Source organism: Onychostoma macrolepis, chromosome 03 (assembly GCF_012432095.1).
Source record: "Onychostoma macrolepis isolate SWU-2019 chromosome 03, ASM1243209v1, whole genome shotgun sequence".
Lineage (NCBI taxonomy): Eukaryota > Metazoa > Chordata > Actinopteri > Cypriniformes > Cyprinidae > Onychostoma > Onychostoma macrolepis.
The window spans coordinates 47,465,169-47,476,542 of NC_081157.1; the positions used below are offsets into that span (position 1 = coordinate 47,465,169).

The 11,374-nt window shown below is 37.5% G+C and overlaps 1 protein-coding gene across 2 annotated transcripts; it reads left to right on the plus strand.

Moving 5' to 3' along the window:
- Nucleotides 1-532: 532 nt before the first annotated feature.
- Nucleotides 533-10,558, plus strand: micall1b.2 (MICAL like 1b, duplicate 2). Of its 2 annotated transcripts, XM_058769246.1 has the most exons (14): nt 533-1,233; nt 2,271-2,319; nt 2,873-3,014; nt 3,128-3,195; nt 3,359-3,477; nt 4,520-4,860; nt 5,638-5,807; nt 6,851-6,967; nt 7,836-7,962; nt 9,187-9,265; nt 9,360-9,433; nt 9,600-9,714; nt 9,796-9,842; nt 9,921-10,558. In XM_058769246.1, the coding sequence occupies exons 1-14, from the start codon at nt 1,091-1,093 to the stop codon at nt 10,031-10,033; spliced, it is 1,704 nt and encodes a 567-aa protein (XP_058625229.1). In that variant the 5' UTR covers nt 533-1,090; the 3' UTR covers nt 10,034-10,558. The 2 variants fall into 2 exon arrangements, with proteins under 2 accessions (XP_058625229.1, XP_058625230.1); XM_058769247.1 differs by lacking the exon at nt 6,851-6,967.
- Nucleotides 10,559-11,374: the final 816 nt, after the last annotated feature.

Below are 11,374 nucleotides of genomic sequence, written 5' to 3' on the forward strand. Positions count from 1 at the left end.
GGTTTAAACAGTGTTGTAAACCGTTCACAACTGTTTTAAAACGTCCAAATAAACCTAAACGTATTGAATGCATTTGTTTAGTTATCTGACAGTTGAAACAGGCCTATACTTCTAAATCACTCATTTGTTGAATCCTTGAAACACTGCCTGAGCTGTGTGTGTGTGTGTGTGTGTGTGTGTGTGTACCTGTTGTTCTATTCAGGTGGGGACTTAAACCTGAATACACACAGACTCATGGGGACTCGTGTCACGGTGGGGACCTAAATTGAGGGCCCCACGGGTAAAAAAGCTAATAAATCACACAGAATTAAGTTTTTTGAAAATCTAAAAATGCCTGTAGTTTCCTGTAAGGGGTGGGTTTAGGTGTAGGGTTGGTGTAGCGCAATAGAATATACGGTCTGTACAGTAGAAAAACCATTACGCCTATGGAGAGTCCCCACAAGGATAGCAAACCAGACGTGTGTGTGTGTGTGTGTGTGTGTGTGTGTGTGTGTGTGTGTGTTTCGCGCATGCGCACCGCTGTCCTCTTTTAGTTGTTCACTCATCCACAATCTCGAAAAGGAAATTCACCTTTTCAGACTTCAGTCTCGTGAAGCAGCGTGTTTGTGTTCAAATGATTTTGTTTTCAGACGTGTTCTGGTAACGTGTTTCTTTAGAAGTGTTTTATGAGAATATGAACTCATCTGTCGGATTTATAGCGCAAGTTTCTGGATCTGTTTGTTTGTTTGCTGCTGATGTTTACTGTGATCGCTTCGGACGGACTCGTGATCGCCATCCTCAGTCGGTTTGATCTAATCAAAAGTTTACCGTTTAACCGGAGAAACGAAAACAGATGCGGATCCCTATAACGGCTTGATTTCTGATGGAGCTGTTTATGCATTTATAAACGATAACTTTTTGCAGCTGTCTGAAAGAAACGGAACTGGAAAACCACCCCGAAACCGATCAATAGAGACATGATTGATTCAATTGATCGGTGTCCCGTTAAATTCTGCTCCGGTCTGAAGAGCGCTTCCTCGCGTTAATGATGCTTTGGCCGGAGTGACAATAAGTGTTGTGTTTTTGTTGTTGTTGTTGTTTTCGTCCGGTCATGTGTTCACTGAAGGCTCTTCAGGACTGGTGTCGAGATGTTTGTGAAGGTTACTCTGATGTTCTGATCACAGACATGAGCTCCTCATTCACAGATGGACTGGCTTTCTGTGCGATCATCCACAAACACAGACCCGATCTACTGTAAGAATCAAGAGTCACTGAGTCTTGAAGAAAATTATAGGCTATACAGGACCATCTTAAACAAGATACTGGGCAAACTAGTTAAAGAGAGAAACTATTACATAAATTATCAGCACATCACTGTACCAGAGTATTATCATGGGTTATGCACATGTTAGTACGTTTACCATTGTAGCCTGTTCTATGACAGTCTTTCAGTATGGGATGTTTCTTTTACCTTGGTATCACCTTTTTAGGAAAACTAGCTGGCCTCAGTGGCTTAATATAAAATCTTAAAAAATAAATGAATAAATAATAAAATAACTTGATTTGAATATGCATTAAATTATTGTTTGGTTACACTTTATTTTGATAGTCCACTTTATACATTCTGCTAAATATAAGTAACTTTGTAACTACATGTAAACTACATGTCAACTAACTCTCAGTAGGGTAGGTTTAGGGTTAGTAGAATAAGTTGACATATTCTTGCAAAGTGTCTCATAGTCAATATGTTGTACGTTGTGGACCCATCAAAATAAAATGTTAGAAGTTATTAAGCAGACAGTCTACTAATACTCTAATGACTGCTAGTTGACACGTAGTTGCAAAGTTACTTACTGTTAGTAGAATGTCTAAAGTGGACTATCGAAATAAAGTGTTACCGATTGTTTTACTTAAGCAACTTGTTAAAATAGTTGCAAAACTATACACAGATTTACTAGTTTTAAGTTAAAAACTAATGCAGTCAGCTTAATTTCAATTCCTGTGGTTTATGATATGCAGAATGAAGCAATGATGAAATAATGTAATGAAATTGTATCAAATTTCATGAATGTGAGTGTAATTTAATCATATTTTCTTAGGTGCACATTTGATTGATTGATTGATTGGATTCCTCCCAGTTTGAAAACTCTTGCTCTTATTCAAATGTATATATTTGTAGTGTTTTCTGGTTTGTTTAGAAACATGTCTTCTGCCTCAGTTTCTTCTCGTATCCAGATGTGTTCTGCATGTATCTGATGTATCTTCAGCTCTCTGTTTGTTTCTCTCTGCAGAGATTTTCACTCCCTGTCCAAACACAACGTTTACGAGAACATGCGTCTGGTGAGTTTAGACATCAGCTGGACTTTTGTTCCTGTTGTTAAAGAGGTTGAACCGTCACATGTGAGATGGAAGAGTCTCTTCAGAAAAAAGACTCAAAGAGCTTAATTTTTTCGGTAACACTTTACAATAAGGTGTCGTTTGTTAACATTAGTTAATATTTTAATTAACATGAACAAACAATGAACAATGCATTTATTACTCTATTTATTAATCTTTGTTAATGTGAGTAAAATACAGTTCATTGTTCATTCATGTTAGTTCACAGTGCATTAACTAATGTTAACAAACACAACTTGTGATTTTAATAATGCATTAGTAAATGCTGAAATGAACATTAACTAAGATTAATAAATGCTGTTTTGTTCATTCTTAGTTCATGTTTACTAATGTTGTTAACTAATGAACCTTATTGTAAAGTGTTAAAAATTTTTCCTTATAAATTGTAATAAACCATCTGAGATCTCAGGTTCTGCTCCAGAGAAGCTCCCTGTGATACCTGTGATGAATGTGTTGAGTGATTTGTCCATCTCATGTCTTTATTCCTCTTCATCAGGCGTTTGACGTTGCGGAGCGCGAGCTGGGAATTCCTGCTCTTTTAGATCCGGATGAGCTGGTGTCTGTGGAGGAGCCGGACCTCCTGTCCATCATCACTTATGTCTCTCAGCTCCACTGTGTCTTCAGAGGAAACTCTCACGGTACTGATCATGAGCGACCATCGACCGTTAAAGATCTCACATGTTCATCATGATTCATTAGAGCTGAAATGTGTCATTTTATTGATGGATGACACTTTCTGTATTTTCATCAGTCAGTCAGAAGATTCCTGTGAACAATGAATCCAGCAGCACCAAAACACAAGAACAGACACACACTCGGGTATCTATCTATCTGCCTGTCGGTCTTTTTTTTTGTTTTGTTTTTTGTCTGTTTGGCTGCCTGTCTGTCTGTTTCTCTGTCTGTCCATCTCTTCACCCGTCTGTCCAATCCATCTGTCTGCTTGTCTGTCTGATAACTCATCTCTCTGCTCTCATTCTCTCAGTTCTCATCAGATGTGGTCCGATCGTCAGATAAAAGAGTCTGTAGTGTCTGTCACACACGTGTTCATCTCATTCAGAGGGTTTTGGTGAAGGGATGCCTGTATCACCGCTCCTGCTTCAGGTAAAACACACACTCTCTCTAAATACACATGTCTTTTTCACTGTATTAGTGAAGACATTGTATAGACTTCCATGACTTCCACTGTTTTTATATTAGATTAGTGATTATATTCATGGCCTAATCCAACCACTAAACATTACCATCACAGAAACCTTTAACTAGTAAGGACCACACTGTAAAAAAATGACCGTGATTTTAACGGTAAAAAAACTGTGAAAAAAGCTACGGTAAAAACCTGTTAAATGGTTAACAGTATGTTCCCCTAATATATGCGGTGAAAAACTGTAATAGACATTTCAGACAATTGTACGGTGAAATACCGCTTTTGGAAGTGAAAAATAATGTAAAAATAAAACCGTAAATTGACGCTCCCAGAATTCCCTGCGTTGCATTTCAAATTTTTTTGAATTTGATGTTTTTTCTTTGAAATAGCTAGGTTTCTTCTTAGTTTTTTCTTATCAGTTGTTTATTAGGGTTGTATGTTACATCTAATGTCATTAAATTAATGTTTATTGCATATTTCAGTTTAATGAGTCTCACCATGATGGTGTTTAGTGCTTGTGTGAATGGCACTGTGCACCTTCTATATATGTTATTATTTAAAAGCTGCTTGTGATGGGCTTTGGTTCATCATGTGACTTTCTCATCACCACCTACATTTGGTGGTTATCAGTGTATGTCAAAGGTACAAAACAGATTTCAGTATTTCAATAGGTTGTTATATTAACATTATATCAGTTTACGGTATTTAACTGAAATTACGGTATTTAACTGTAAATGTAAGTTAAAACCGTAAAACCTAAAACGTTGCTACCGTATATTTTACAGTATAATTCTGGCAACCACAGCTGCCGTTTTTTTACCGTACATTTTACAGCATTTTTTTTTTACAGTGCAGTCAAATGTCCCTATAGTCGTTTGTTGTGATATTTCAGTGTGTAAGTGAGTACATTTGACCCTCACAGGTATAGATAAACCTGTACATACTCATACAAACTCTGTCTCACACTCACTGTCCTGATCGTCTGCCGGTGTGTTTCAGATGCAGTCGCTGTCGTCGCTCTCTGCTGCCGATCTCTTTCACAGTGAACAGTGAAACGGGTTCACTGCAGTGCAGTTATCCCTGCAAACCTGCTCCTGATCACGACCGGCCCGCAGATCAATACTCACAGAACGACACCAGTGAGACAGACGGAGACAGGAGTGAGACGGAAAGAGACAGGAGTGAGACGGACAGAGAGAGGAGTGAGACAGATTCCAGTCTTTCCACCTCATCAGAGACTGACATACAAGAACCTCCCAAACCTGCTCCCAGAAAGAGGGCGGAGCCTCAGGAACCTCCTAGCCCCACCCCCAGATCACCGGATCATCGCCCTGACAACGGTTAGAATCTTCATCTCTGTGTTACTATGTCACACTTACTATTACTAAACAGACAGTTTCGGCTCTACATGCTGATTGGATGAGCCAAAACTACTTTCCAGTAGCTGTTCTGTGATAATTAATGATTAATGTGTTTATTTCAATTCAAACAGGCAAAAGCTTTTTGCTCTGTCCTATTCACTCTCTTCCCAGCATGCACTGGGCAATGAATAATTAATAATGTTATATTAATTGACTTTTTGCCAGTTTTACATACACTGTTGTCAAAAGTATTGTCATCACATTTAAAGATTAGCAGAGTTTGTTCTTCGTTTTATTGTTTTTTTCTTGAGTGTTTTTGTGAGTGTTCATGTGAATAGGACATAAAATACATAATACTGAATAATTTAAAACTATATAAAGTAATATCTGTATAGAGCAATTTTTAGGTTGACGATATCACTTCATAGTTGCTAATCACACTTCATTGTTACAGCGATGATAGCTTAATTTAATTGTTTCTTTAATTCATATGGCTCTAATTCTTGTTCAAATAAGCACTCACAAAACAAAAACTCTCATCAAATACTATTTTCTTAGTTTTGTTCATAGCGGAGTTATTAATATAACTGGTATGTATAGTGGTTATATACAGTGTATTTAATTTTAAATAGGTGATTATTTCAGTGATGGTTTACCTTGATGTTTTAAATACAGTCATGAAATGCAAACTACTGCTTGTATTTGAATCAGTTGAAATGCATGTTTTATTGTGTGTTTTTCTCGTTCTGGTCTCAGTCTCGTCTCGGAGCGCCGTCCGTAAAGAACATCCCTGGATGAAGCTGGTTGATCCGGGTCCCTGGTCTCGGCTTCCTCCGGCTCCGGCTCCATTCGCTCATTGCCGCCACCGGCCTGCGACATTTAACCCCTTCCTGGAGGACGATGAGGATGAGTCCAAGGATGAAGAGGTACTGAATGAAGGTAGTTTCTGAAGAACTGACACAAACCAGCAGGTTTATTCACTGGTTTGGACTCCTCTATATTTAGTCTCCTCTAGTTTAGACGAGTCATGTGATCTCCAGGCTGGGAATAGAGCTGCTGGTGTTACCAGAGGTCGTCAGTATCAGGTTTACCTCAGAAGCACACTGATTCACAGTCTGTGACTCATTTACAGTTTTTAACTGCTTACACACATTTTCAAAACTTTGCCTCTTTTTATCAAAACTTTACACACAAATCCAAGAATTGCACACACAAAATGCAAAATGCAGGAAAAATGCAAAATATTAATTCCTGATAGATTATTGTGCGTTACATAGAGAATGTATATGTGTTGTGTTTTGAAAAAAAGTGTTTTATGCAATTGAAAACTGAGTCAAAGGCTGAGAATTAGCGTATGGTTTTGCAGACTTGGTGTGTGCTTCTGCTGTTTGAGAGTCCGGTTTCAGAAATTGTGTGACAAGTAAAGATTTGTGTGTAAGCAGTTGAAAAAATGTTTTAAACAAACAGTCAGGTCTAAACAATAATGAAAGTGGCACAAATTCAGTTTTATCAGGGAAGGTCAAGAACCTCAAACTTTGCCTAATTCATCACCCAGTCATGATGAGATCAGATCTGAGTCTAGACCTTCAGAGACCAGACTAGACCTGAGTCCCAAATTCAGACCAAGAAGCAGGATCTTCACTTTAATGAACTGAAACAGAGAAAACAGTGCAGCTTTAATTTCCCTCAGAGTCATGTGATTTCTCTCTAATGTTCAAGCTGTGGTTGAAGCTCTTATCATTTTTATCTGTGTGAGCTTCAGTCAGTCAGAGAACCAGACAAACAAACATCTGACGCTCAAAACTGAAGAGTCACAGTTTGTGGTTGTGGGTTATTTTTCTCTTTGCAATCTCACTTGATATTGTTTGTGTGTGTGTGTGTGTGTGTGTGTGTGTGCGTGTGCGTGTGCGTGTGTGTGTGTGTGTGTGTTTTAACATCAGACTGTCTCTCTGTTTTTCTCTTTGTCAAGAAAAACCCTTTCAGTTGCGAAACCTCAGTTGCACACAAACCCCAAACCTCATCTTCAGTTCCCAGCATGCACCAGGCTGCAGCTCCTGTTCATGGTTTCCCGCTCATCAAGAGGAAGGTGAGACACAAACTGTCTTTGATGTGCTGCTGGAGTGAACGATACTTCATATTAATGATAAGAGAGCTTCACTTACAGTACAAGAGAGAGAAAAATACTTACATTTCATTATTTTAATTAATCATCTCTTTCAGGTTTCAGTTAGCATGCATCTGTTTCTCTGTGTAATCATATTTAAAAACATTCATAAAAATATTGTGCTTTCAATGTTAGATATGAAAAGAGCTTTCTGATGAACCGTTTGTAGCGACTGCTGCAGTTTAATTCAGTTTGAAATGTTTTCCAAACCTTAAATGTGACCCTGCAGCACAAAAGCAGTCATAAGTAGCACAGATATATTTGTAGCAATAGCTAACAATACATTGTATGGGTCAAAATTATTGATTTTTCTTTTATGACAAAAATCATTAGGATATTAAGTAAAGATCATGTTCCATGAAGATATTTTGTAAATTTCCTACCGTAAATATATCAAAACGTAATGTTTTATTAGTAATATGCATTGCTAAGAACTTTATTTAGACAACTTTAAAGGCGATTTTCTCAATATTTTGTTTTTTTTGCACCCTCAGATTCCAGATTTTTAAATAGTTGTATCTCAGCCAAATATTGTCCGATCATAACAGAGCTTATTTATTCAGCTTTCAGAGGATGTATAAATCTCAATTTCAAAAAATTGACCCTTATGACTGGTTTTGTGGTCCAGGGTCACAAACGATTTTGATATTAAGACATATTAATAAAGCACAGGATCACAACCTTCACAAATCCCCTTCTGCTTCTGAGGTTTGGGGTTGAATCTGCTTCTGTCTTTCAGCATCAGATGTCTGAGTGTCTGTTCTTGATGACTGATTGAGTGTGTGTTCAGGTGATCACAGACACATGCGTGTCAGAGAAGCAGGTGTGTGAGGAGCAGAAGAAGCTGGAGGAGCGTCTGCTGGAGCTGGAGAGGAGAGGAGTGCAGCTGGAGACTGAGATGAGGAGACGCACCAATGGTGAGAATCACAACAACAGATACGTTAATGATCAGTGTTGGGGGTAACGCATTACAAGTAACGCAAGTTACGTAATCAGATTACTTTTTTCAAATAACTAGTAAAGTAATGCATTACGTTTTGATTTACAAGAAAATATCTGCATTACTTTTTCAAATAAGTAACGCCAGTTGCTTTGTTTTCCATGCATCACAGTGATTTGATACAAGCCTCAACATGGTCTTTCGAAGCAGTCTGCTTCAATAGAGTAAAACAGGCTCAGTGTCAAACATCCCACCTCTACTGTACAGTAATAGCCACTATAGAGGAGATAGATAGTGATAAACACCTGAACCTACTCACACAACAAGCTAATGCTAATGCAAAGAAATGAAACAGACAGCTACACTGCTGAAACATTGCCCAAAACAGAATAGAAAATGTAATGGTTATAATGGGAATTGTATTGGTTTTAATGGAAACTATAATGGTGTCTACTGGTATGTGATGGATTCTATTGGTGGGATGTTAAATCCTATTTGAAAAAGAAATTTTGTAATGGTTTTACTGGAAAAAAGCTAATGGTTTATAATGGTATTTTAATGGAACCATTGGAATGTCTGTGATGGTTTCTATTGGGCTTCTATTGTTTTTTTTTTGTTGTTTTTTTTTAGCAGGGTAGCAGATGTGCTAAATGTGTTAACAAAGAGACAATGCTAATAGACATGCTGTAAACAGACAAGCTGTAGACACACTATCAAACCCTGCATGAAAAAAATACTATAGTAATTTATAGTAAATACTATAGTGTTTTTGAACCATACTATAGTAAAGTACTTGAATTAATTTGTTGTGGTAATTCTACAGTTGCTGTGGTAATATAAAAAATATAGTAATATAAACAAATGACTTTAACCAATAATGTACTACGTTTTCTACTACTATAGGGTATATTATACTACAATACACTACAGTTTACTGTAGTAAAAACTAAAGTATACTACAGTATTTATTACAGTTTATCAGTTTGCTATAGTCAATACTACAGTATGCTGTAGCATTCATTAAGTGTTGTAAATACTATAATATATACAGTATAATACACTTTACTATAGTATGGTTCAAAAACACTAAAGGATTTATTATAAATTACTATAGTATTTTTTCATGTGGGCTGCTATCAGACGCAGTAAACAGACAAGCTAACTGTGTGTGTGTGTGTGTGTGTGTGTGTGTGTGTTTCAGAGAGTCTTCTAGTCGACTGGTTCCTTCTGATTCACGAGAAGAACATGTTGGTGCGCAGAGACACAGAGCTGGTGTATATGTGAGTAACACACATTATGACACAAACTCACAGATACACACCATGTTGAGCAGAATGTGTGTGTAACATGTAACGTGTGTGTGTGTGTTTTCAGGGTGAAGCAGCAGCGTCTGGAGGATCAACAGGCTGATGTGGAGTTTGAGATCAGAAGCCTCTTCAACAAACCAGGTGACCAGAAACACAATAAAGCATGTTTATACATGTGAATATGTGATTTAATGCTGATTAGTGTGAATTCTGCTTTAATCTCAGAAGAACATCACAGTTTGCAGTGTATGAACTGATCTGAGTACTGTATGTCGTAGTTGATTGTGAATGTGTGTGTGATTCTCAGAGCAGGACTGGAGCTCCGACGACAAACATCAGGAACATCAGCTGATGTCTCGCCTGCTGTCAATCATCCAGCAGAGGAATGAGATCATCAGCAGCCTGGATCAGGACAGGCAGAGGTCAGAGGTCATGTGATCAGCAGTGTGAGCTCACATGATAATAGTGTTGTTACTGATGGATGTGTTTGTGTTCTTCATCAGGGAGAAGGAGGAGGACGGTATGCTGACGGCTGTGATCCAGAGGATGGGTGAGAAACAGCCCTCTTTCTCTTTCTCTCTCACTGTCCTGTAGTTTTACTGCTTTAACACACTCCGTCTCTCTCTAGAGTTCCTGACACAGACGGACAAATCCAGCAGGAGCTTTAAACCCCTTCAGATGTTCAAGAAGTCCAGCCGTAAGACTGAAAACACCAGCAGAAGAAAGAAGAAAAACAGCTGAAGAACAGGAAGAGACTGTTTATTAAATAATGTCCAGTAATGGAAAATAAAAACACACATCAGGACAAACTGAACTGTTTATTTAAAAGTTAATAAGTGTGTAGCATGGCCACATTTGATCAGTTTTCATCATTTCTATCTACCCTTTTCTATGCACTTTATATTTGTATACACTTATTTATTTGTGACATCATTATGTGTTTTTGTTTTTAAGATAAGATGTCTTGAGCATTAGTTATCGCACGCTTCCCATTCAAACCACAGTCTCTTCATTGCCAGCCCTCCAGCTAAGCTGCATCTCTTCCTGTTGTCTCTATTAGTGGGAAAAATAAGCTTTTCACAGCTTTAAATCAACTGAACAAATTACTTAGTGTTTGATTCACTATTTCAAAGCACTGAGGACACCTTCTGGTCAAAATGGTGTAAATGCAACGAAAACTCAGCCATGAGCTCAGTCTATTAATCTACAAATAATTAAATGGCATCTGACGTTTTGTGCAATTTTTGTTCTTGTTTTGTGTGTTTTTAGGCAGGGCCTGACGACACATCTCATTTTTGTTTTATACACACACATTAATATTAAAATTAATCAATTACAAATGAACCTACCTTTATAAAACTGACCCAAGACATGTTAAAACATTAGACACTCCTGAGTTCTCCAGCTCAATGTCATATTTCTCGAATTTTAAAATGTTTTCAGACCACATGATGCAATGAAGCCTCATTTCCTAAAGTCACGTGACTTGTCGAGTTTGATTGCAAGCTCTGGAACGATTAATTTGAAACATTTGTAAATATTTCGTGAATAATATAAAACAGACATTTACATCATTTACTTGGTTTCATGTTTTGAGCTGTCATTCAATAGTTTCTGTCAGTGTGGCGTGTCTGCTTATTATAACCAACTTTGTGTTGTTTTCTCTATCTCTCGCCTCTTCTTTGGGGCTTGTTTTCTAAATTCTGCTGTGTAGTTGGGTTAGTGATTGGCATCCAAATCACAAAAAAAATGTATGACTGCTTTCAAGCTGCTCCAGACATCTGTACCATCTGAGTTTTACAGCCTGTGCAGACATGCCAGTGTTTGTTTTCATTGTAGTCTTTATTTTCCTCAGCTATTCAGTTTTCATTAAGCACGAAAGTCACGTGTGCACACATGCTACTGACAAAATCTGTAATTCAGGTCTGAGTTTCCGTATAAAAATATAGCACATGCATCACATTGAAGTCTATTTAACCTCTGCATTTGCATCTGCAAGATGTAGCCTATTTTTTAGTGTTTGAAAATAAATAAATGAAAAATTTTGTAACAAAAAATAAATAAAACTCTTTTCATTAATTT

Excerpts from the sequence above, each read along its gene's own strand:
- micall1b.2 (XM_058769246.1), top strand. The coding sequence starts at position 1,091 with ATGTGTTCACTGAAGGCTCTTCAGGACTGGTGTCGAGATGTTTGTGAA. Across the intron at positions 3,196-3,358 it reads AAGAACAGACACACACTCGG|TTCTCATCAGATGTGGTCCG; the intron begins GTATCTATCTAT and ends TCATTCTCTCAG. Across the intron at positions 3,478-4,519 it reads TATCACCGCTCCTGCTTCAG|ATGCAGTCGCTGTCGTCGCT; the intron begins GTAAAACACACA and ends GGTGTGTTTCAG.